Below are 27,994 nucleotides of genomic sequence, written 5' to 3'. Positions count from 1 at the left end.
TGAATATTCCTGAACATTCCTACTTGCATACAGAATGCTCACCTCTTTTCTTTTGCTTGCCACCATCTTCTTATCTGATCTTTGGACACTTCCACTTCCAAAATAATCAAGCACTGATGTGGGGGTAAGTTTTATTGGTGATAAAGGCTTATTCTTGATCTTAGTGTTTTCTTCATTCTTTTTCATGTTTGATGTTCCAAGATAACTATTTGTAGATCCTCCATTCTCTTTTGATTTAGAGGCTGCCTTCTTACATATAAAGTCATCTTCTTCATCTTAAATGGAATATAACCAAATATCGTTTGATAAAACATCAATTCCAATTATATCAAGCAACCACTTCAATCAGCTTTTTTTCTTTGGTTCAGCGATTCACAAGGAAAAAACACCTTTTGCTTTGGCCTAATAACAAATCCAATAAAAAGAAAAATCTAAAAGGTAACCGTGAAGACTAGGTCACTATGGGGGTAGGAGGGTCCACTTCATAATTTGTTGCACAATGCCACAGAGGAGTGGGTCTTACTTCCTCTTAAGCGCTCCCACACCCAACCACAGCATTTGCTAAGGGCCTTACGTACCAGCTTGCTACTCCTAGATGGCTGTCATCTCAGACATGGAAGTACCTAAAATATGTAAAAAAATCAAAAAGGATGTAGCCCTACTTTCTAATTTTTACATTTATACTAAAATGAAACTATAAACTTTATAAAGCAAAACTCTTACTAAAACTAAAAAGGAATCCACTGTTTAAAAAGCAAGTGTAATAGGTATCTCTTGAAGATGCCCATAGTTCCCTACAAGCCTACTTTTCCTAAAACTTACACCTCAGCCCACCCTCCAAAGGCTTCAATAACCATCCTTAACCTGCAACCAAAAGACTTTCATTAAAGCACTGTTTTACTTATCTTCAGCTATAGTCAGTCTACCTTCAAGCTTAATTAAAAACGCATTCATACCCATAAATACAAAGAGCAAGGTGATGGCTGCTATGGGGAGGGTGGTGGGGAGATGGGAACAAAATAAATTTGAAAAACTCAAAGATAAAAATCCAGAATTTCAGCTTAACCTGGAAAAGCAGGAGCTCAGGGGGAGAGCAAAGGATTTATTCACAAATCTTTCCAAGCACATCCGAGGCTTGATATACTCCCAGATTTCAGTTCAATCCTATGTTAACAAGAGTTGGCAGACCAGGTTCAGTCACTAATATATATGCTCTCCCTGCTTGACAACCAGTCCTTCTCCACCTATGCCAGAAGTGGAAAAGATGTCTGATTCAGATGGCTTTGCAAAGGCTAGGGGACTTATTTATCACATTCCACATCAGTACAACAGCCACACGAATCACCCATAATGGTCTTAGTACACACTGAGAATGTGATCTGAAACTCCTTTCTGTTTCTCAAAAGTAATAACATAATGAATTACTATGTTATAGAAACCCAAAGAGGTTTTATTATTTATGATCTATTTGAAACCCCTAGACTTGATTAAGCTATATTAAACTTTTTCTTTTTTAACCTAAAATCTAATATTTTACAATAAATTGACTATCTCGTAGAAACTCCCTGACCCCTCAGCTTTCTGAGACATAAATGGCCTGGTTTTCACTTCTCCCTCTCCACTTTTCATTGCTTACTTCTTTCATTATTTATCAGCATCTCTACTTATCTGTCACTAGAATCAGAGACTTCATGGTACCTTTTTATCTAATTACTATTAATAATTGTTATCATTAGGGAGCACTAAGCTACATGCTCCATTCTTTATAATGCATATGTTTAGTCAACTAGTTCTACCTCATATTCAATACATGGACACCATTTTCCACATTCCTTAAATAAGTTCATAACCTTTAGAATAGTAATTCTTGGAAATAATCAGAGGTGCTAACACATATTTATATACAAATATATCCATTGCATTATTAAGAACATGAAAAAATATAAGTGAAATCATCAAAACCAGGGAAATGCTACATAAATTGTGGTCTAGCCATAAAATGGATTCATGCAGTCATTAAAAATTAAGCTCAGGTCCTAGCTGGGTAGCTCAGCTGGTTAGAACATCGTCCTTATATGCCAAGATTGTTGGTTTGATCCCGGGTCAGGGCACATGTAAGTATCAACCAGTGATGGCATGAATAAGTGGAACAAATCAATGTTTCCCTTCTTCTCCTCCCCCTCATCTCTCTCTCCCTCTCTCTAAAATCAATTAAAAATTTTTTTTCAATTAAGCCCAAATTTGAAAACTAAAAAAAAACAAAAAAAAAAAAACACCTTATGAAACAGCAAAATTAAGCTGGCTGGCAAAATACCCAGAAATGTACCACTTTATTCTATTAGGTTAGTCTTAACACCATAGGTATAAATGCCACTCCTGAAAAGGAGCTTCTTTTCATGAGCCTTCTCGACTAGAGATCTCTTTACAGCAGTGGAGAGTAACAGAGCCAGTCTCTAAAATGTTGGCTTAGAATCCATTAATTTAAATTTAACAATGTCTTCACAAGCTATAGATCTAAATATTATACAATACCTAAACACAGACATAATTTTATAAATGTTTTCATAATTTCTGAGTGAAATATAATTAAACATGGATTTCCAAGGAAAAAACATGGAAGTGTTCTACATGAAACTTCAAGCATGTGTCTCATTGTACTAAGCAAAACTTGCACACATAGCCCCCTTCTCTCTGGTAACAAAATAAATAGCTCTCAGGCCTCTTGGGAAGTAGAAGCAATTCTACCGAAACAGTTACGAAAAGAGAAAAAGTACAAATGAGCTGGATTTGACATTTAGTGCCCCAAGCTTTGTGTGTTCCCACTACTCCTTTACAGTTATAGGACTAACACGAAAAAAGTAAATTCATAATCCTAAGAAATGGAGGTATTTCTTAAATACAGAAGACTTCACCAAGGTGAATACAGAAGTACAGTGCTCTATAAAATGACAGGCATACGTGAAAGCATTCTATCATGTTGGCTTGATAAAACTAGGAAACCAGAAAAGCAGCAGCCCTGCTGTTACTCTAAGTAAATGTCTTTGGAACTACACTGCTCACAAAAATTAGGGGTTTAGGGAACATGCAGATACTCCAGTACAGCTAGTGCTCGACTTACGACCACGACTGGTTCCAACAGACAGGGGTCGTGACACGATTTGGTCGTAAGTTGAGTAGACTATATGGACAGTACTGTGAAATGATATAAAAATCTTTAAGTCATAGTTTATCATAATTTTCTTTCATTATTGTTATATATCATAATTTCCTTTGTTCATTTTATGCCATTTGTATCATCTCTACATCATTTTGTTTCTTAGTTTTACATTCGTCAAGTTTAAGTAAAACACTGCATTACCAGTACAACTGGTTTAATATTTGCAAAGACAATTTCCTCTTGGTAGACATCTTGGGATAGGTTTGATGAAAAATATCCAAGACACAAAACACAAATTGCTGTACCGAGTCTGGGATAACAGTTGAAATGGTGCACGCGGAGATGGTAGTGCTGCCGGAAGCTGGTCCGCACTGTCGTACGCTCAGCTGGGCAACGCTTGCGTTGCCAGACACGGAGCAGTCATGGCTAGCAATTGTGGTCATAAAGTCGAATGGTTGTAAGTTGCATAGGTCGTAAGTCGATCAATATTTGTACTCTCAGCCTTCTGTGTAGTGCATTTTCACCAATGAAATAAATGTTGGTTTTTGCCTCTCATCTGCATAATCAAACAACTTTCTTTGACTTGTCCTTTGCTTTTCTGATGTTCTTGTTTAATAAAAGAAAATCAAATGCTTCCTTTTTTATCACTTCATATTCATTTTGAAATATCCCCTAATTTTTGTGAGCAGTATAGTTGTCTTACAACTACTTTAGCCCTTTCTACTGAAAAGGTTATACCAAAACATTATGGAGAAAGGGGCAAAAAAGGCCAAAGACTAGAACAATGCCATTAGCTGCTTGCAAAAGGCATCATTTAGCAAGTGTTTCTATGACCATCCTCATGTAAAATAAATATTTTACAATCCTACATAATGTGTAGAGATTAATGTTCCAAATAAAGGTATAGTTGTCTTTCTTTTTTAACATTTGTTCTTATTTTCTAATGAGCCTAAATTTGTTCTTGCTTTGTCAGAAGCCAAAGGCAAAATGTGCTCTCTCCTCTCTAGAAACTTGTAATAAAGCAATGAAAAATCAATCGAAGTCAAACTTCTGAGAGCTAGGTGAAAATCATGGGCAACTGAACACTCAGAATCTTCCTCTAGGCTATCTGTCTCCTTATAAAAATGCCATTTACTCTTATTTATGTACAACATAACCACAAATGTGGTAACAATCACCAAGTAAACTGGCATTACCCAACACACAGCAGTGGAACTGCAGGGAGAGAAGATTGCTTTGCCACTCTGAGTTAGATATGTGCATTTATTTTAAGGATAACAAATAAAAGAAAATAATGTGCAGGTCCATGTAAAAATCTATTTACAAGCCAAGAAAAAAACAAGCTAATTCTGATTCATAGTGCTGAGAGTTTGGGATTCTGATTTTCTTTCCTTCAGTCTGGAACACACAAAAACCAAATTAATGGAGACCGTGCTAGAGAAATTTGGTTACAAAGATTTAAAATGCATAATTTATTTAGTCAAAAACTAAAATGGGAATCTGAGTTTTTTGTTTGTTTTTTTACAAAGTTCCCTTTCAATACTCCCCGAGTTAAAAACCTAGACTGTCATTTTGTTTGTGGAAGCAGAGAAAGATTAATGCATGTGCCAAGTCTGCAATATCTGCTAGTTAAGTGGATGGAAGTAAAACTAAATGAACCATCTCTGCACCATCTTTGTGATCAATCAGATATCCTATATTACCATATGCAGAAGAGCTCCCCATAAAAATAACTATTTGGCTCAAAATGTCAATAGTGCAGAGGGTAGAAACCCTGCCACAGCCTATCAGAAGAGACTTTGGTGGATGTCCAAACATCCCTTGTTCTAGTATTCATCTCTCCTATTAGATGCCATAGCACCCACCAGTTGTAATAACCAAAAATGTCTCCAGATACTGCTAACAGTCCCCTCCCTGAGAGGCACTGATTGATAGCAAGACAGAGATATATAAAATAAGTAATAGTGGTTACCAAGACTTAAAGTAGTAACTGAACAAGTATAGCTTGGGTACTGATAACGGATCATGTCAATCTTGTCAACATTGTAAGAAGTTTCTTTATTTGCCCTTAACATTAAACAATTTTACTAAAGATACAGAAACACAAAGGCAGGTCCATCTAACCTATACTGGCGTCCCCAAATTGCGGCCCCGAGGCCATTTATCCGGCCCCCACCGCACTTCCCCACTGGTGGTCAGTGAGAGGAGCACTGTATGTTGTGGCCCTCCAACTGTCTGAGGGACAGTGAACTGGCCTCCTGTGTAAAAAGTTTGGGGACCCCTGCTATAGAATATGTGAAGTCAGATGATGTATAGTAAGTGGATGAGGAACATCCAAAGAACCACTAGGGTCTTCCACAGGAAAGCTTGATGCGATCTCAAACTGAAAATTGTTTTCTTGGCTCTAGTAATGTGTTACTTAGGTGCCATATTTTTAACTCCATAAGACGCACCCGACCATAAGACGCACCTAAGGTTTTAAGGAGGAAAATAAAAAAATATATATTCTGAACCAAATGGTGTGTTAAAATATTTAATGAAATATACCACAATAATATTTCAACAATGTAAACACAACAGCAGTATTAAGAACAATTAGCACTGTTATTAACAAATGAGAAGAGACTTTAATGTTCAAATACTCTTCTAGTTGTCCGGGAACCCGCAGCAGCTAAAAAAAAAAATAAACATTTGCTCCATAAGACACATGGGTATTTTCCCCTCCACTTTTGGGGGGGAAAAGTGCATCTTATGGAGCGAAAAATATGGTAATTTAAAATAATATTAATCTAAAGACTTTACTCATCCTCAAAAATGCTAAACTAATTTCTCCAGTAGAATTTTAGCCCCAAAATCAATGTAATTTCTGAACAAGTATAATTAAAGAAATATAATACACAGGGCTTAGTTTTCTCTCACTTTGAGGAAATTTTTCTCTCTCAATCACTCTAGGTTTCCCTGAAAGCACCTAAGAAAAGGTCTCTATCCTACACAGAATCTATTCCTATCTGTTTGGTATACAAACCATGTCTCTAAAAATTAGCAAAAAGAATGTTACACATATATACCCGGTAATATTTTCTGCTACTATATTCTCAAATCACAGATCACTGATATTACATGGTAACCTGGAGAAACCACATTTCCAATTTTTCCTCCCATGTAACATCCCTAAAACAATTATAACTTCAAGAGCACTAACTGTCTCTGGAATTATGTCTCAATTAAGACTACCAGTCAAACAATTCTCAACACAGGGAAAACCCCCACCATTCTCAACCACACACCAGCCCCTGATGAAACTAGATAGTAAAAGGTCATCTTTGCCAAACAAAACTCAAGGTCTCTCACTTCATTAAACAGCTCAAAGTAAATATATTTACCCAGTACAACAAGTATTTGGTTCTTACCAAACTACACAAGAACATTTCACTATAGTCGATGGTTAGTTATGAAGTTATTTATCAGGAGTTTTTTCTTTTTAAGGTGCTTTAAAAATCAATAAGTAGTACAAGATAAATTTAATCAAACAGAGTGATAAAAATATGTCATGGAGGTAAATAGTAAGCCTGAAGATCTGTATAATATAAACCAAAAAGTACTTTGCCTAAGTTATTTTCTAAATTAAGGTTATTTCCTAAATATTTTCTCATTGTTTATAAAACATTGTGCAACAAGAATAAAATGCAAGCCATATACGTAATTTTAATTTTTTTCTTTTTTTTTTTTTTTAAGCGAGAAAGACAAGAAGAGGGACAGACAGACAGGAAGGGAGAGAGATGAGAAGCATCATAGTTGTGGCACTTTAGTTGTTCCTTGATTACTTTCTCATACGTGCCTTGACGGGGGGGGGGGGGCTACAGCTGAGCCAGTGACCCCTTGCTCAAGCCAGGAACCTTGGGCTTCCAGCCAGCGACCCCACACTCAAGCTGGTGAGCCCGTGCTCAAGCCAGCAACCTCGGGATTTCGAACTTGGGTTCTCAGCACCCCAGGTCAATGCTCTATCCATTGCACAACCACCTGGTCAGGCTTAAATTTTCTTATAAATTTTCACATGAAAGTAAAAAAAAAAAAGGTGAAATTAATTTTAACAATATATTTTATTTAAACCAATATGTCCAAATTATTATCATTTTAACATGTAATCGAGACCCAAAAATTAATATTTACTTTTTCATATTATATCTTCGAAAGCTGTATTTTACATTAAAAATACTCTCAATTCAGTTTGGTCATAGTTTGAGTGCTCAAGAGCCACATGTACTAGCAGTCCCCATACTGGACAGTGTATGTAACATAAATGAGGTAAGTGAATCAAATACAATTTCTAAATTACTAAAGCACAGTTACATAATCAACCAAGAGCCCTAAGTACTTAAGCAAAAGCAAAATGTCTGCAGCACAGTCTTTAAAGGCAGGTGCAGGTATACAATCAAGTCAAAAGAATGACAATACTTATTGAGCATTTACTATGTGTCAGACCCTATTTTAAGTGCTTTTTAAGCATTATCATATCTGATCATCACAAAGGCCTCTCATGTAGGTACTAGTAATGTCACCATTTTACAAATGAGAAAACTAAGACACAGGGAAGGTAAGTGAAGATTTTACCCAAGCAGTCCGACTCAAGAGCTCGTGTTCTTTCCAACACTATGCATGCTGTACTGCAAGAGAAATGCCTAAAATAACAAAGGTGCATAGAAGATAAAATATGGAATACAGTAAAGCAAAAGTTCTTTCTTTTGGAATTAACAGGTTTTAAAGCTGAATCATGTCACCTAACCCTTCCACCAAGAGAGCCAATGCCCAAATTATATAATTTTAGGTTAGAGTTTTTATTTTTAAACTATTACCATAAAGTTTTCCTTTAACCTTCTACTGGTAATGTATTTATTGATGACCCAGTATTGAGAAATTGTAGTTTTAGCTTAACAAAAATAATAATAAAAGATTTATTTTAAGGTCAAAAACTTTCCAGTTTGTGTGCTAATTTCAAAAAAGTTGTTCTCTTTTATTGAAACTCATTATATCTCTGATTTTATCTAATTATACTGTGGACTTTAACAGTTTCATTCTTTTATGGAGGAAAAAAAGGGCTTATCTTCCTCTCATTATTACATCAAAAAATAAAAAAATATGAGAAGATAAAACAGGCAAGAAAAGAGCTAGCTTCTTTCCTAGCTGTCGATTCTAAGAAACAGCAGACTTAACTATGTAATACTAACCATCATATTAGGTGGGCACAAGGAACCCCAAGATTTCTGGCTAGAGCAAGAGACCATGTTCACTTTCACATGTACTTCAGCAGAATGACATAGACACTGCCTAATGTTTAAAAAAATTTCAGATAAAATGCTGGACATCTCTTCAGAAAATAATATTCAAAAATACCTGGTCTGAAACAAATAATACCGTGTTATAGAAAATCTGTGATCAGAGCTTAACTTGTCTGACTCTTGTGTGTACCCAAAATCACATGATAACAATAGCCTTGATCCACCTTTGATCCACGGTTGAAGGCCATGGATCCACCTTTGATCCACTAACCGTAGTGATCACACCATCTTCAGTTCAATAACAAACCTATCAACATAGCGTTTTTAGTATCCCTCCCACATAGTCAAAACTTCATCACGGTAGCCAGAGGACAGGCCTCTTAATGCAAGAGTTCATTTGCACAATGTGCCTAGAACAGTTGTTCAGCAAAAAATAACTCAGTTTACCAAAAATTTTACAAGTAATATATTCCCATCATTTACATTTTATCTTTACCATGAACAACTTTATCATATAAATTGTCTCGGAGAACTTACAAACTCATCTGTGGGCTTTTGCTTTTCTTTCCCTTTTTTTTTTCCTTTTTCCTTCTGACTGTCTATTATTATACACTAGGTCTGGCCCTTTTGTCTATATCAACCTATTAAGTCTTCCCAACGGGTCTATGTAATCAGTGTTTCTGCTTTACAGAAAGAGACGGGCTCACTGAGCTTTAGCTCAAAGTCACACATCTATTAAAAGGGAACCAAGGCCCTGGCCGGTTGGCTCAGCAGTAGAGCGTTGGCCTGGCATGCGGGGGACCCGGGTTCGATTCCCGGCCAGGGCACATAAGAGAAGCGCCCATTTGCTTCTCCACCCCACCCCCCTCCTTTCTCTCTGTCTCTCTCTTCCCCTCCCGCAGCCAAGGCTCCATTGGAGCAAAGATGGCCCGGGCGCTGGGGATGGCTCCTTGGCCTCTGCCCCAAGCGCTAGAGTGGCTCTGGTCTTGGCAGAGCGACGCCCCGGAGGGGCAGAGCATCGCCCCCTGGTGGGAAGAGCCTCGCCCCTGGTGGGCGTGCCAGGTGGATCCCGGTCGGCCGCATGCGGGAGTCTGTCTGACTGTCTCTCCCTGTTTCCAGCTTCAGAAAAAAAATATACAAAAAAAAAAAAAGAAAAAAAGGGGAACCAAGAATGTACTCTCCAGGTAGGACTTCTGACCTTCCAGTCACAGGTTCCTTCTACAACACAAACGGTTTCTTTCCTGTCTCACTCTCTACTTACCAACCAACTTACCTACCATATAATAATGGCTCAAACATGTAAGAAAAGTTTTCTTGTTACTCATCTCAAAAAACCTTGACTTTTACCTGTAAATTCCAAAAACATTAAAACTTTAGGTGAATTGTATAGTACGTGAAATATATCTCAATAAAGCTATTTAAAAAGGGGAGGCCTGACCAGGCAGTGGCACAGTGGAAAAAGCATCGAATTGGGGTGCAGAAGACCCAAGTTCGAAACCCCAAGGTCGCCGGCTTGAGCGTGGGCTCACAAGCTTGAGCACGGGGTCATTGGCTTGAGCATGGGATCATAGACATGACACCATGGTCACTGGCTTGAGCCCAAAGGTTGCTAGCTTTAGCAAGGGGTCCCTCACTCTGCTGTAACCCCCCCCCAATCAAGGTACATATGAGAAAGCAATCAATTAGCAACTAAGGAGCCACAACAAAGAACTAATGCTCCTCATCTCTCTCCCTTCTTGTCTGTCTGTCCCTATCTGTCCCTCTCTCTGTCACAAAAAAAAGAACCTTAAGCATGCTTATAACAACTCTTCAGTTACCCTAAATAATAGGAACCACATATAGCATAGCTGAATAAAGCTCATAGGTAATGCAAAAACCTAATCTGTAACTCATCTGTCAAAATGTTTATAGATAAGTCCCTTACTATTGCTAACTTTTAAGACTCTCATTACTTTATTTTAGATCACTAAAAGTGCCTCGACCTCCCTAATTGTAATCCCACCCTGAATACAGGCAGTCCTCAGGTTACAAAAAAGTAGGTTCTGTAAGTTTGTTCTTCAGTTAAATTTGTATGTAAGTTGGAGCAGGTACATTTACCTATTAAATACAACTTTAATAAGATAGATGTTTGTCTTAACATAGTATTCATTTTTATCTTTCTGTGCACATAAATACTTTAACATTTTCAGATCTACAGAAACTATATATCTCATTCATAACCCAGGGACTGCCTGTACTACTAATCCAGCAATCATTCTTTAAAAAAAAATACTTTTTATTGAAGTATAATTGAGATACTAGAGCCTATTAGCTTCAGGTGTACATCATAGTGATTCAATATTTATATACATTACAAAATGATCAATGTTGTGTATTGATATACACAACAAAATGTATATCATCAAAGCTTGTTACCATCTGTAGCCATACAAAATTATTACAATATTATTAACTATATATTATATCCTCATGACTAATTTATGACTGGAAGTCTATCTCTTAATCCCCTTCACCTACTGCACCCACTGCTCAACCCTTCTCCTAGATATTACCATAAATACTATTTTCACCATTCACAATTCTGTTCAAAAACTTTAATAGTTCCCTTTTTTCCTACTACATTAAGTCTAAATTCACCGGCTTAACTTTGAAGGTCTTCCCCAAACCAGTTTCATCTACCTCCCACCACTCCTCATCAGACTGGTAAGCAATCTGTTTGGTGTTCTAGCAACATATCAAGCCTTGTGCTAGATGCTGTGCTTTAAATAATCCCATCACCTAATCTGACACGTTCTTCCCCACAGTCACCTGCTCGTCCTTCAAGCGCCAGATCAAAGTATGCCCTCTCCATCAAGCCCTCTCCTAACTACTGCATACTGCAGCCCCAGGCACAATCCTTGGAATCTTTAGTCATCTTTTATATCTCTAGCACCTAGTATCAGAGACATAAAAGACAATCAATAAATGATTGCTGAATGTAAACTGTAACATGCTATGCCAAAGTAGCATGCTTTTAACTTACCCTCTCTTCAGATCAAGTATATTCACTTCACTAGCAATGTAAGTAGAGTGCAAAAATAATGATTTCAAAGGTTTTACTCAATATGAACAAATCAATAAGGTATCAGATGCTTGTCTGGCTCCTTCAAGCATTTCTATATAGGAACCAATTCAATAAGCTCTGTGAGTCTAAGGATGAACAGCACTGACCTTTTATTGCTGTTACAGTATCCTCTGGGATGCTACTATCAAAATGATTGTACAACAAACACATTTTTTTCCTAAGATGACAATATAATTCAGGGCTCCTCCCCATAAACAAATACTATCTATGAAATAATCATTTATACTTGGAAATGTTAAGATTAGTGCATGATTATTTATAAATGTCTTTTGATTTTCAACCACTCAAAACAGACAAAACAGAAATTTAAGTACAAAAACAATCATTTTTTGGGTTTTTTTATTTTATTAAATTTATTGGGTGATGCTGGTTAATAAAATTACATAGGTGTCAAATGTACAATTCTATAATATGTCATCTGTATATTGCATTATATGTTCACCAGCCAAAGTTAAATCTCCTTCCGTCACCAAATATACGTATTTGACTCCTTTACCCTCTTCTGCTTCCCCCCACCCCCTTCCCTCTGATAACCACCATGCTGGTATCTACATCTATGAGAAAAACAACCATTTTTTAAGTCAGTGCTAAAATCTTTAGTGCACCAGAGACTATGAAGAATCCAGGTCACACTTGTGCTAGATTATTAATCACAAATATAAAAACCATTATATACCTACATTTTTAGGACTTTAGCATCTACATAAAAACTTAACATAAAAAAGTTCTAAAACAATCCAATATTTTAATATATGACTCAATATAGAGCTTCAACTTGTATGATTAAATACAGAGCAGTTAAAAAATTCCATTTCCAAAAAAAAAAAAAATCCATTTCCCATAGAAATTGCCAAAGATAATCACTGCCTTCCCTGATAAATACAATTCAATAAAGCAAAAAAAAAAAAAAAATCAAAGTGAAGGAGGTACATAAGACACCAGAGAGAAACCCAAGAACATAGCATACACTACTTCCCTCTAAAACATTAAACATACTCACTATCCTTACCTGTTTCTGAAATGTAGGTAACAGGATCCTGCTGCAGAATTTTACCAGGTTTAGGAGACAAAGGCAATTTCTCTGGTTGCTTTTTGGCATTTTTTACCTGCACTGTCTCCTCTGATTCTGAATCTGTACATGAGAGGAAAATAAAATTTTGAAAGAAATATAATACAGTGTGTTTTTAAAGTAATTCTTCTATAGAGACATTCACCCGAAACCTATATAGTGTTTTTTTTTGTTTTTTGTTTTTTGTTTTGTGACAGAGACAGAGAGAGGAACAGATAGGGACAGACAGACAAGAAAAGAGAAGAGAAGCATCAATTATTCACTGCAGCACCTTAGCTGTTCATTGATTGCTTTCTCTTATGTGCCTTGACCGGGGGCTACAGCAGGCCAAGTGACCCCTTGCTCAAACCAGCAAACTTGGGTTCAAGCAAACGACCTGTGAGCTCAAGTCAGTGACCATGGGGTCATGTCTATGATCCCATGTTCAAGCCAGTGGCCCCACTCAAGCTGGTGAGCCTGTGCTCAAGTCGGATGAGCCCACGCTCAAGCCAGTGACCTCAGAGTTTCGAACCTGGGTCCTCTGTGTCTCAGTCCAACGCTCTATCCACTGTGCCACTGCCAGATCAGTCCCAAACCTATGTATTCTTATTGATCAGCATCACCTCCACTAAATTTAATTTCTAAATAAACAAAAAATAAAAAATTTCTTCTACAATCTCTCTTTTTTTTTTTCAGGTGAGAGGAAGAGAGATAGTGAGGCAGACTCCTGCATATGCCCCAAGCAGGATCCACCTGGCAACCCCTTCTGGGGCCAATGCTCAAATCCAAGCTATTTTTAGCACCTCCGGCCAACATGCTCCAATTACCAAACTATCCTCAGCACGAGGGACCATGCTCAAACAAATGAAGCCATTGGTTGCAGGAGGGGAAGAAGGAGAGAAAGGGGTAGAGAACCAGATGGCCAATTCTCCTGTGTGCCCTGACCAGGGATCAAACCCAAGAAATCCATACGCTGGGCAATGTTCTATTGAGCCACTAGCCAGAGCCTCAATCTCTCTCTAACTCTCTTCTCTTGCTTCCCTCTCCTTGTGACTAAACTGGGCCCACCCAGATAATCCAAGACATTCTATTTTAAGGTCATCTGATTACCAACTTTAATGCCACCAACAACTTTAATTTCCCTTCGTCATGCAAACTAACATATTCACAGGTTCCAAGAATTAGGGAAGACATCTTTGGAGGCCATTAATCTGTCTACCACTACCTAACTGTTTAGAGCATATAAATATAAATCAGGACAAAGTATAAGTACCTAGTATAGTGCCTGACACAAAATAGGTGTTTCACAAACGAGTATCCTTCCTCTTCAAAATTTATTTAGAGCCCTGGCCAGTTGGCTCAGTGGTAGAGCATTGGCCTGGTATGCAGGAGTCCCAGGTTCGATTCCCAGCCAAGGCACACAGGAGAAGTGCCCATCTGCTTTTCCACCCCTCCCCTTCTCCTTCCTCTCTGTCTCTCTCTTCCCCTCCCGCAGCCAAGGCTCCAATGGAGCAAAGTTGGCCTGGGTGCTGAGGATGGCTCTGTGGCCTCTGCCTCAGGCACTAGAATGGCCCTGGTTGCAACAGAGCGACGCCCCAGATGGGCAGAGCACCACTCCCTGGTGGGCATGCTGGGTGGATCCTGGTGGGGCACATGCGGAAGTCTGTCTGACTGCCTCCCCGTTTCCAACTTCAGGGAAAAAAAAAACAAAATTTATTTAGAAATCCTGTCTCATACTACTCTAAATTGTATCAAACAATTAAACGTCCAGTTTCGAAAAAGATGGCAACTCACAGGAAATGGGGATATGTACCTCTTTCAAATTCCTTACACTGAGATTCATAATATATTAACACTCAGGTACTTTTAGAATTGAGTCAGAATTCTTTGCTATCACTGTCAAATTCCTTACAATCTATAAATGCTTCCTTAGATTATATTTTTAATTTAGAGAATTCACAGATGAATCTACTCTGCAAAAGCAAAACCTAAAACTTTCTGAGTTCTACCATTATTTAAAGATATAAAAGGCATGCATTAAAATTCATGTTCCCCATCTTAAAATTATATTCAAAGAAGAGCTTTTCAACTATCCTATTTTAAATACAACAAAAGGACAAGCTCAAAAGCATAAAAATTAAATTTGAGATTTCTGTTTCTAAAGCAGTATTTTTTTTAATTTTTCCATTGGTTTGAAAGAGAGAGAGAGAGAGAAGCATCAAGTCATTGTTCCACCTAGTTGTTCCATTTAGTTGTCTATTCATTGACTGCTTCTTGTATGCACCCTGACTGGGGTTGAACCTGTGATCTTGGTGCACCGGGACATTTTATCCACTAAGATACCTGGCCAGGGCGGAACTATTTTTCAAGTTCCATTCCAAAAAATCTTAGCTGGATGAGAAGGTAATATTTTTTTTTAAAGATAGTCAAAGTGAGTTTGAGACATGTTATACAGTATACTATATCCCTAAGAAAATCTCTAATACATTAAAATATAGGCTCTGATAAACTCTGCAGTATAATAAAAAAAAAAATCTTTTTGTTTGAAAGAAACAGAGAATCAGAGAGAGGAAAAGCATCAACTCTTCGTTGTGGCACCTTAGTTGTTCATTAATTGCTTTCTCATATGTGCCTTGACCAGAAGGCTACAGAAGAGCAAGTGACCCCTTGCTCAAGTCAGCAACCATGGGGTCATGTCTATGATCCCATGCTCAAGCCAGCAACCCTATGCTCAAGCTGGTGAGCCTGCACTCAAGCCAGTGACCTCGAGGTTTTGAACGTGGGTCCTCCACATCCAAGTCCAACGTTCTATCCCTGTGTCACTGCCTGGTCAGGCTAATAAAATTGTTTTCAACTTTCTTTGAGCAAAGACCCTTCCCACAGCACCTATTACCATCATAGATAGTTGTGTGTTACAGAATATCAGTTTCAAAAACTCTTTTCTAAGGGATAGAAAATAATCTTAAAACTTTAAAGCTCCTCAAAAGAAATATTACCTGAATCATAGATGATCCTCTTTTTCTTGTTTGGTTGCTTCTGTTTAGAGTCATCTTCTTTACAAGAACTATTTACCTATAAACATCACATTATCATTAGAACACAGAGAAGCCTATATAACTTAGTTTCTTCCCCATTAGACTTAGGCTCGGTGATTTTCAACTAGAAGAAATTTTGCTCCTAGGAGAGACATTTTTGCTTGTCATAAATTGGCAGTGGGGGAAGTAGGTTAAGTGGCATCTAATGGGTAGACTAAGAACCCTACAATGCACAAGACAGTCACCAAAAGAACTACCCAGCCCAAAATGTTAACATGCCCTGATTGGGCTAAAGAATAGGCCAGATAATAACTGCATCAAATGGGAAACAAAGAATTATAGAAAAAGCTGTATTATTACTTATGTATTAACAAAGAATAAAAGGATGTCAGATATTAGAAGTACTTCCAGAAAATGACAGACACAGAAATAAAAGCTAAGGAATTATGAGCCTTACACAACCTATGCTTATTGAAAACCTAAATAAAACCAGGGCAAAAGATATTGTTTCTATTTTTACTTATACATCATATTTGTAACATTCAAATTTTCTCAAAAAGCATCAATAAAGCAGACAAGAAAAAACTGACTATAATCAATTATAAGGTAGGAATATGTTTCTAACCATTATAATAAAACATCAAAAATATAAAAATAACCAACTAACTTGCAAGGATATGAGCTGAATGAACCATTATAATTCAAATGAACCAACTGGACTAGAGGACAGAATTAGAAGCAATTATTCTAACTCAACAGTAAGAGAAGAGGGTATCTGAGAAGGGAGAAAGTCACAGAAGGGGAATCCCAAATCCTGTTGATAAACTTAGCCCAATCTGGGGCTATCTCCTGAAATACATATGCATGGAACAACGCCAAGTGCTCAGCTAAGGTTAAAAGAATTGAACGACGATTTCACCTGATGCCCATCACAGGGAATACAAGAGTTTAGTTTGAGTTTAGCCAAGTTAACTGCCCACTAAATCAAAAGAATTAACAGAATCCAAAGTATCTACACTATATCATCACACAAGGAAATGTAACCTATGATGGTTAATTTTATGTCAACTTCGCTGGGCCACAAGGTAACCAGACAGTCTGAGTGTTTTTATGAGGGTGTCTGGGGATAAGTTTAACATTAAATTTGATAGAATGAGTAAGGTAGATTGCTCTTCCTAATGTGGGTGGGCCTAGCCCAGGGGTCGGGAACTTTTTTGGCTGAGAGAGCCATGAACGCCATATATTTTAAAATGTAATTCCGTGAGAGCCATACAACGACCCAAGTACGTTATGCATTATCCAATAAAAATTTGTTGTCCTGGAGGACAGCTGTGATTGGCTCCAGCCACCCGCAACCATGAACATGAGCAGTAGGAAATGAATGGATTGTAATACATGAGAATGTTTTATATTTTTAATGTTATTATTATTTTTATTAAAGATTTGTCTGCGAGCCAGATGCAGCCATCAAAAGAGCCATATCTGGCTCACTAGCCCTAGGTTCCCGACCCTGGCCTTGCACAATAAGCTGAAGGTCTCAGGAAGACAAAAAGCTGACCCTTTACCAAATAACTTGAAGCTGAACATCAGTTTTCTACCCTCAGACCTAAGCTGAAACCGAGGCTCTTCCTAGGGCTCAAGCCTGCCAGCCTCCAGACTGGAATGACACCAGTGACAATCCTAGTTCACAGGCCTTTGGACCCACAGACTTGATAGCATCAGCTATCTTGGGACCTGTCAGCCTCCATAATCACGAGTCGATTCTTTATATTAAATCTCTTTATACACATACATTATTGACATGTACATACACACACACACACACAAACACGTGCACGCGCACTACTGCTTCTGTTTCTCTGAAGAACTCTGAAGTAGAGTACTGCTGTAACAAATACCTAAAATACGAAAGTGGCTTTAGAACTGGGTAATGGTAGAGGCTAGAGGAGTTCTGAGGTGCATGCTGGAAAAAGCCTAAACTGCTGGATGGGACTGTTGGTACAAATATGGATATTAAAACTGACTCTGGCAATGTCTCAGGGATAAAAGATGAGAGTTATAGAGAAGCTATTGTCTTAGAGAATCTATGTACCATCATAAATATAATGTTGGTAGAAATCTAACATTAAAGGCCATTCTAGTAAGGTCTTACATAAAAATGAAACTGTAGGAAGGGCAATTCTTGTTATTAAATGAAGACAGGCAAAAAAATCAAGTTTTCCTCCAAAGCCTTTTCCCTCACCAGAAGAAATCTACCACCACTCACTTGGGGGGGGGGGGGGATAGGCACTCATGTCTCAGTTAGCAAACTTTGGTCTTAAAACAAAGTTTTAACAAATGAAAAGTGTTCCATCTGTACTCAAGAAAGCACCAATCTATGAATTCAGTAAGCCAGATTAATTAAAAATAAGTAATACCTTATTACTTTTTTTCTTTCACTGCTAAGTGAGCTGAAATCTATATTTACTCAAGTCTCCCTCAAGTCTAGGAACTGAGTTGATTTAACCTTTCATACAATTCTAAATCGTATTTTAAAAACTGACCTTGATTTCCTTTATTCCTTTCTTCACTTTTAAAGTTTCTTCAGCAGACTTTGTTTTCTCATTCTTCTTTACTGTTTCACTTGCAGATTTCTTTCCACCTGGAATTTCCACTAGGAATTTCCGAATATCCTAAAAGCAAAAAAGAAGATTCATAAACAAACACTAAGTACAAAAAATTCTACTTTCAACTATAAAAAGGGACATCTCTACACACACTGGTCAACCTGAGTAATTTCACCAGTGACGTAGTTCCATGTGTGTAGCAGCACTCTTTTTATACGCAAAAGTTAATTGATAAAATTACCTGAGTTAAAAAATGATGTGCCTAATGAAAAGCAATATTAATGCTAAGAATCTGGTCAAAAATAAGCAACTGAAATTTCTATTAACAATATCACAATTACTAAACTAGCAAGTAACCAGTATTTACTGATCGTGCATGCACATACTCAGCCCATTATCCCAGGAACAGTAGCAGAGAAGACAAGAGTTGAAAAATATAATCCTTGCCCATGGGATTTACATACACCAGTTTGAGAGAAGAATAATTCCTACAACCCTGATCACCTCAGACTTTAACACTGAGAATCTTGATTTTATTTTCCTTTATAGGAGCTTTCCAAATTCTTTTTTTTTAAAGATTTTATTTATTGCTTGAGCGATGGTGGTGCAATGAGTAGAGCATTGACCTGAGATGCTGAGATCCCAGGTTTGAAACCCTGAGGTCACCAGCTTAATTGCAAGCTCATTAGCTTCAGCATAAGGTCAATCATGGACATGATACCATGGTTACTGGCCTGAAGCCCAAGGTCGCTGGCTTGAGCCCAAGGTCACTGGCTTAACCTGATCCCCCCCTTGGTCAAGGAATATATGAGAAGCAATCAATGAACCACCAAAGTGCTGCAACTATGAGTTGATGCCTCTCATCTCCCTTCCTCTCACTCTTAAAAAAAAGATTTTATGTATTGATGTTAGAGACAGGATAGAGAGAGAAGGGGGAATAGCAGGAAGCAGAAGCTCATAGTAGTTGCTTCTCTATCTATGTGCCTTGACTGGGCACGCCTGGGGTTTCAAACCAGCGACCTTAGCACTCCAGGTTGACGCTTTTATCCACTGCGCCACCACTGGTCAGGTGCTTTCCAAATTTTGAAGGAAAAATGTTGATGTTTATTACAATATTCTCCTTAATTTCTCTACCACCAATGTTAAACTGTAGAATTCAAATTAATCATACTAAAACATTTACAATGTAATTTACAACTGAGATCCTGGCCAGAGTGAGGGCTTCGTATGTGGCAGTCCCAGGTTCAATTATCAAGCAGGGTACACAAGAGAAGCGACCCTCTGCTTCTCCACCCCCCCTTTCTCTCTCACTCTCCCCCTTTCCCACCCCCACAGCCATGGCTCAAATGGTTAGAGCAATTTGGCCCTGGGCGCTGAGGATGGTTTCACGGCCTTGCCTCGGGCACTGAAATAGCTCAGTTCAGAGCAACAGAACAGAGGCCCAAAATGGACAGAGTATTGCCCCCTAGTGGGCATGCTGGGTGGCTGGCTCCCTGTTGAGGCCTATGCCAGAGTCTGTCTCTCTGCCTCCTTGCCTCTCTCACTTAATTAAAAATAAATACATAAATAAAAATTCACAATTGAAATCACTTATTTTTCTTATTTGAATTCCACACATATTCTTCCCCACCCTTTTAGATTTTAGCTTTGAAGAAAATGTACTGCAGAGAAAAGAGAACAGAACCTTTGAATCAGAAAGCTTCGCTTCAAATCTCTGCTTTACTGCCTTCTATCTGTAGAAACTTAGACAAGTTACTTTATGAATGTTTTCTCATCAGTAAAAGGGAACTAATAATACCTACTTATGAGAATTAATTATGCATCTATCACAATTATGGCTCAGTAAAAATCTTCCCTTCCCCCTTTATGAACTATTATCCCTTCACATCACTGAAACATCTCCAGTTACAATTGTCTCTGCTCACAGTCAAGGGTATAAGGAGCATAAAATAATGAGAACTTAGGATCTGAATTCCAAAGAACTGCATTCAAGAACCAGCTGTTGCTTTTCCCTCTTATTCTTGATGATTATAACTCTGAGTTTTCAGTCTCTTTTACCTGTTCCAACCTATCTCTCTTTATAGTAATGAGAAAAATACCTGTGAAAGTATTTTGTGAAGTAAAAAAAGTTAATTATTTCCTACTTCTGGAAAAAAAAGTCATACTCTTAAAATGTCAAAAACCCCAAAGGGGTGTTTTACACATATACACACATATGTACACACACAGACAGACACACAGCTTTGTGGCTAAGCCAACAAACAAAGGATATAAATGAGGTACAGACATGTTAAATTCTGCAAAAAAAGATCGAAGACTTCCCTGGTTTTATACCCTCTTAGGTAAACTTCCCAATACAGAAAAGTCACAAATCCATCCTAATAAAATCTAAGTCTAAAAACCACTATTTATGGAATGGATAACTCAGCTATGAAACTGGGACATTTGTGTCAGGTGCTAAAGAGATGGATGATAAAGAAAGCCACAGTCTTCCATATAATTTGCAAAGAATTGAGTTTGAGGCTGAAAACTACTTGATTGCTTCCAGAGGAAATAATTTCACATTAGAGTTTCACTTCTGAAATGACCACATTTCATTTCAAACAGTGGTAACTGTTTAAAACACAGTCAGGCACGCACGAGCACACACGTGCGCTCACACACACAAAGCGCACATGCACAGAGTGCAGAGGTCAAGAATGTGGGAAAGCAGATGCTGACGATTAATAATAGGTTAAGGACAGTGGTGTTTTTCAATCTGTTTTAGAACCACAAACGCTTAAACCACAAAGAGAAAATGAAACATAGGAAATGAAATTGCTGGTTAAGGCTGAGTAACTGCTGAGCTCCCTGACTGTTGTCTGCACCACACTGCTACTCCTCTACATTGTTACGAGCTTTCCTTCTTAAGTAATTCTATTCACATACTTTTCTTTCCCTTTCCTTTCAGTCTACCCTCCTTGTCCCACACTCCCCATGCCTTATACTTGACGGCAGCCGAAGAGATAAAGAAATTGCAGCATCCTGTTCTAACTCAATATACACTAAAAATCTAAGCTTTTGGAAAAGAATTTTCATCAGAATAAAAGCCCTTTTACTCAGATCATTTTTCTAATGTGAGCAGCCATCTTGTGTATAAACATCTAAAAGACCAAGGTCACCAATTTGGCCTTACTTTATAGAAAGTAACTTCACCTTAGTCTCCAATTAACATTCTCTGTCTAGTATCCCACGACTTCAAAAATTTCAGAAACTGTAGAAGAACAAGTTTAGTGGTTAAACATATTCCCAAATAATGGCTCTAAACACCAGCCTTACCTGCACAGAGTAATATACTTGCTGAGTATATGAGCAGAAAAAGTGATAAATTTTTATATTTACTTTTATAATCTTGGCAAAGATAAAACCTTCTAAGCAAAATATAAAGGCTAGAGACCATCCATAAAGACAGATTTAACTACATAAAAATAAAAGATGCCACAAAGTTAAAATACAAGCAACTAATTTGAAAATATCTACAAACATGTTATATATAAAAGGATTCCTACAAATCAATAAAAGATAATCCAGTAGAAAAACAAATAAAAGCTACTAATAGGCAAATTATAAAAGACATGCAAATATCCAACAAACAAGAAATGCTCAACTTCACAAATAATAAACAGATAAATTAAAACTTGGTTTTCTCTAAATTTTAAAAGATTGATAATGCCTAAACTTGTCAAGAATGTGGGAAAACAGACGCTCACATACTACAATGCTGACAAAAGTAAAAACTGGTAACAACCTTTTCAGAGGACAATAAAGAAATATAGTATCAAAATGTTAAATATATACATACATACATATATATATCTTTTGTCTCAAAAATTCCATTTCTAAAATAAATGGTAAAAAAAGATACTTTTATTTAGTGAAACCAAAAGAGAATAGTAATTAACTTTTATTTCTTTCTTCTTAACTGAACAAACAGGTCAGCTCAAAGAATGCAAAAAATGTAGGCAACAATCACATAAAAGTAAAAACAAATTTTAACAGACAGATTTTATTCATTATTTTTTTCATTATTTTATTCACAGCTATTGGACATAGATTTATCTCTTCTGATAACCATAAGTAGTAAACAAGGTAAATAGAATGATACATCTCCATTTTATAAATGAAAGAATGAAACTGTAAGTCAAAACACAGGCCTTTTGTCAGTTTTGCCACTTACTGCTGACTTCTCTGCCCGTTGCCTCCTGCCGCCACGTGCCGTAGCGGATTCCTACCAGACGCAGAGGTGGCACACCAAAACGCTCCAAAATGAAACCGTCCTCTTATTCCAGTATCTTTCTGTTTTCCACTTGACCATGACTGCCCCTTCAGTTTTCCTGTAACTAAGGACCTATACAAAAGTATTCATTCTTCCACAATTAGCAACATTGCCTTTCCCTTCCTGTTATTCTTGATTTTTTTGACCCTTGTGTGCTTACACAAAGGCACCGTGCCAGGGACTTAAGACAGAACAGGAAAGTTCATGAAGCTGCCTAGAAGACAAATCAGTATGTAAAGAATTAAATACAAAACAGTCCTAAGAGCTAAGCACAAGACTATGAGAGCACCAGGAGCACCCGACATACAGCCCCTCAGGGACGGCTTCTCAAATGAACCAACACCAAGAAACAGTATGGAGGCTTCTCAAAAAGTAAAAAACGGTCAGAGTAATGGCGGAGTAGGAAGCGATACCGATAAATCTCCCCCAAAACTCAACAAGATCTTCAACCAGAAACAGAAAAACCTATACTTGGAGCTTCCAGATTCCACAAGTAAAAGCTCCAAGAAGAACACAATAAAACCAAATTTAAACTGTGACAACAACAAAAAGAAAGAGGGGGAGAAGACGGAGTTTAACAGTAGCAAAGGACGATGGAGTGCAAAAGTACTCACAAAATAGTTCGCTACAATGAACAGGGTAGGGACCCTTTTCATTACTCAAAGGTAACCACCATTGAAAAAACCACCACAGAAGCACATGAGATAAAAAAGATAGCAACAGAGTAAAGATGTATGGAATACAACCAAATAAAAACAAAAGATAGAAAAACGAAAGAGAAGGATCAAACAAGACACAAAACTAACAGAAAGCAAGATATAAAATGGCAATAGGGAACTCACAAGTATCAATAATTACACTAAATGTAAATGGATTAAACTCACCAATAAAAAGGCACAGAGTAGCAGAATGGATTAAAAAAGAAAATCCAACTATATGCTGCCTACAGGAAACTCATCTAAGTAACAAGGATAAAAACAAATTCAAAGTGAAAGGCTGGAAAACAATACTCCAAGCAAATAACATCCAAAAAAAAGCAGGTGTAGCAATACTCATATCGGATAATGCTGACTACAAGACAGGAAAAGTACTTAGAGACAAAAATGGCCATTTCATAATGGCTAAGGGGACACTGAATCAAGAAGACATAACAATTCTTAATATATATGCACCAAACCAAGGAGCACCAAAATATATAAGACAGCTACTTATTGATCTTAAAACAAAAACTGACAAAAATACAATCATACTTGGAGACCTCAATACACCGCTGACGGCTCTAGATCGGTCATCCAAACAGAGAATCAACAAAGACATAGTGGCCTTAAACAAAACACTAGAGCACCTGGATATGATAGACATCTACAGGACATTTCATCCCAAAGTGACTGAGTATACATTTTTCTCCAGTGTACATGGATCATTCTCAAGAATTGACCATATGTTGGGCCACAAAAACAATATCAGCAAATTCAGAAAAATTGAAGTTGTACCAAGCATATTTTCTGATCATAAAGCCTTGAAACTAGAATTCAACTGCAAAAAAGAGGAAAAAAATCCCACAAAAATGTGGAAACTAAACAACATACTTTTAAAAAATGAATGGGTCAAAGAAGAAATAAGTGCAGAGATCAAAAGATATATACAGACTAATGAAAATGACAATACGACATATCAGAATCTATGGGATGCAGCAAAAGCAGTGATAAGAGGGAAGTTCATATCGCTTCAGGCATATATGAACAAACAAGAGAGAGCCCAAGTGAACCACTTAACTTCCCACCTTAAGGAACTAGAAAAAGAAGAACAAAGACAACCCAAAACCAGCCGAAGAAAGGAGATAATAAAAATCAGAGCAGAAATAAATGAATTAGAGAACAGAAAAACTATAGAAAAAATTAATAGAACAAGGAGCTGGTTCTTTGAAAAGATCAACAAAATTGACAAACCCTTGGCAAGACTTACCAAGGAAAAAAGAGAAAGAACTCATATAAACAAAATCCAAAATGAAAGAGGAGAAATCACCACGGACACCGTAGATATACAAAGAATTATTGTAGAATACTATGAAAAACTTTATGCCACTAAATTCAACAACCTAGAAGAAATGGATAAATTTCTAGAACAATACAACCTTCCTAGACTGAGTCAAGAAGAAGCAGAAAGCCTAAACAGACCTATCAGTAGAGAAGAAATAGAAAAAACCATTAAAAACCTCCCCAAAAATAAAAGTCCAGGCCCTGACGGCTATACCAGCGAATTTTATCAAACATTCAAAGAAGACTTGGTTCCTATTCTACTCAAAGTCTTCCAAAAAATTGAAGAAGAAGCAATACTTCCAAACACATTTTATGAGGCCAACATAACCCTCATACCAAAAACAGGCAAGGATGGCACAAAAAAAGAAAACTACAGACCAATATCTCTAATGAATACAGATGCTAAAATACTAAACAAAATACTAGCAAATCGAATACAACAACATATTAAAAAAATAATACATCATGATCAAGTGGGATTCATCCCAGAATCTCAAGGATGGTTCAACATACGTAAAACGGTTAATGTAATACACCATATCAACAAAACAAAGAACAAAAACCACATGATCTTATCAATAGACGCAGAAAAGGCTTTCGATAAAATACAACACAATTTTATGTTTAAGACTCTCAACAAAATGGGTATAGAAGGAAAATATCTCAACATGATAAAGGCCATATATGATAAACCATCAGCTAACATCATATTAAATGGCACTAAACTGAAGGCTTTCCCCCTTAAATCAGGAACAAGACAGGGTTGTCCACTCTCTCCACTCTTATTTAATGTGGTACTAGAGGTTCTAGCCAGAGCAATCAGACAAGACAAAGAAATAAAAGGCATCCATATCGGAAAAGAAGAAGTAAAGGTATCACTTTTTGCAGATGATATGATCCTATACATCGAAAACCCCAAAGAATCCACAAAAAGACTACTAGAAACAATAAGCCAATACAGTAAGGTCGCAGGATACAAAATTAACATACAGAAGTCAATAGCCTTTCTATATGCCAACAATGAAACAACTGAGAAGGAACTCAAAAGAATAATCCCCTTCACGATTGCAACAAAAAAAATAAAATACTTAGGAATAAACATAACAAAGAATGTAAAGGACTTATATAATGAAAACTATAAACCATTGTTAAGGGAAATCGAAAAAGATATAATGAGATGGAAGAATATACCTTGTTCTTGGCTAGGAAGAATAAATATAATCAAGATGGCTATATTACCCAAAGCAATATATAAATTTAATGCAATTCCCATCAAAATTCCAATGACATTTTTTAAAGAAATAGAGCAAAAAATCATCAGATTTATATAGAACTATAAAAAACCCCGAATAGCCAAAGCAATCCTAAAGAAAAAGAATGAAGCTGGGGGCATAACAATACCTGACTTCAAACTCTATTATAGGGCCACGACAATCAAAACAGCATGGTATTGGCAGAAAAATAGACACTCAGACCAATGGAACAGAATAGAAAGTCCAGAAATAAAACCACATATATATAGTCAAATAATTTTTGATAAAGGGGCCAACAACACACAATGGAGAAAAGAAAGCCTCTTCAATAAATGGTGCTGGGAAAACTGGAAAGCCACATGCAAAAGAATGAAACTGGACTACAGTCTCTCCCCCTGTACAAAAATTAACTCAAAATGGATCAAAGATCTAAACATAAGACCTGAAACAATTAAGTACATAGAAGAAGACATAGGTACTCAACTCATGGACCTGGGTTTTAAAGAGCATTTTATGAATTTGACTCCAATGGCAAGAGAAGTGAAGGCAAAAATTAATGAATGGGACTACATCAGACTAAGAAGTTTTTGCTCAGCAAGGGAAACTGATAACAAAATAAACAGAAAGCCAACTAAATGGGAAATGATATTTTCAAACAACAACTCAGATAAGGGTCTAATATCCAAAATATACAAAGAACTCATAAAACTCAACAACAAACAAACAAACAATCCAATAAAAAAATGGGAAGAGGATATGAATAGACACTTCTCCCAGGAAGAAATACAAATGGCCAACAGATATATGAAAAGATGCTCATCTTCTTTAGCTATTAGAGAAATGCAAATCAAAACGGCAATGAGATACCACCTCACACCTGTTCGATTAGCTGTTATTAGCAAGTCAGGTAATAGCAAATGTTGGAGAGGCTGTGGAGAAAAAGGAACCCTCATACACTGTTGGTGGGAATGTAAAGTAGTACAACCATTATGGAAGAAAGTATGGTGGTTCCTCAAAAAACTGAAAATAGAACTACCTTATGACCCAGCAATCCCTCTACTGGGTATATATCCCCAAAACTCAGAAACATTGATACGTAAAGACACATACAGCCCCATGTTTATTGCAGCATTGTTCACAGTGGCCAGGACATGGAAACAACCAAAAAGCCCATCAATAGATGACTGGATAAAGAAGATGTGGCACATATACACTATGGAATACTACTCAGCCATAAGAAATGATGACATCGGAACATTTACAGCAAAATGGTGGGATCTTGATAACATGATACGAAGCGAAATAAGTAAATCAGAAAAAAACAGGAACTGTATTATTCCATACGTAGGTGGGACATAATAGTGAAACTAAGAGACATTGATAAGAGTGTGGTGGTTACGGGGGGGAGGGGGGAATGGGAGAGGGATAGGGGGTGGGAGGGGCACAAAGAAAACAAGATAGAAGGTGACAGAGGACAATCTGACTTTGGGTGGTGGGTATGCAACATAATTGAACGACAAGATAACCTGGACTTGTTATCTTTGAATATATGTATCCTGATTTATTGATGTCACCCCATTAAAAAAATAAAATTATAAAAAAAAAAAAAAAAGTAAAAAACAATACTACTGCATGACCTGGCAATCCCACTTCTGGGTATTTATCCAAAGAAACCCAAAACACTAATTCAAAAAGATATATGCATCCCTATGTTCATTGCAGCAGTATTTTCAAGATATGGAAGCCACAAAAGTATTCATAGATAGATAACTAGATAAAGATATGGTCAATATATAAAATGGAATAAGTCTCAGCCATAAAAATAAATAAAATTTTACCACTGCGACAACATGGACCAAGGGATATTATGCTAAATAAGTCAGACAGAGAAAGACAAATACCATCTAGTTTCACTTATATGTGAAATCTAAAGAAGAACAAACCAGAAGCAAACTCAGATACAGAAACTGATGCTTGCCAAGTGGAAGGGGGAGCAAAGGAGCTGGGGAGCAGGGAGGGGGAGCAGGGGAGAGGGGAAGCAGGGGAGAATGGAAGCAGGGGAAGGGGGGCAGGGGAGGGGGCGGAGGGAGCGGGAGGGGGAGAGCAGGGTGAAAAAGATGAGATTAAAAGTACAAATTGGC

The 27,994-nt window shown here is 37.2% G+C and overlaps 1 protein-coding gene across 2 annotated transcripts in view; it reads right to left on the bottom strand.

Moving 5' to 3' along the window:
- The window catches only part of RFC1 (replication factor C subunit 1), an 85,473-nt gene that overhangs the window by 45,250 nt on the left and 12,229 nt on the right, over positions 1 to 27,994 (bottom strand). For both annotated transcript variants that reach the window (XM_066233468.1, XM_066233469.1), the window contains exons 2-5: positions 18,184 to 18,312; positions 15,602 to 15,677; positions 12,567 to 12,689; positions 43 to 275 (exon numbers count right to left, since the gene is read on the bottom strand). In XM_066233468.1, the coding sequence (XP_066089565.1) occupies positions 43 to 275; positions 12,567 to 12,689; positions 15,602 to 15,677; positions 18,184 to 18,312 (561 nt within the window). The remainder of the gene's footprint in view (positions 1 to 42; positions 276 to 12,566; positions 12,690 to 15,601; positions 15,678 to 18,183; positions 18,313 to 27,994) is intronic.

This window comes from Saccopteryx bilineata, chromosome 5, assembly GCF_036850765.1.
Source record: "Saccopteryx bilineata isolate mSacBil1 chromosome 5, mSacBil1_pri_phased_curated, whole genome shotgun sequence".
Taxonomy (NCBI): domain Eukaryota; kingdom Metazoa; phylum Chordata; class Mammalia; order Chiroptera; family Emballonuridae; genus Saccopteryx; species Saccopteryx bilineata.
The sequence above is the reverse complement of the archived record's forward strand: the minus strand, read 5'-3'. Positions and strand labels throughout refer to the sequence as shown.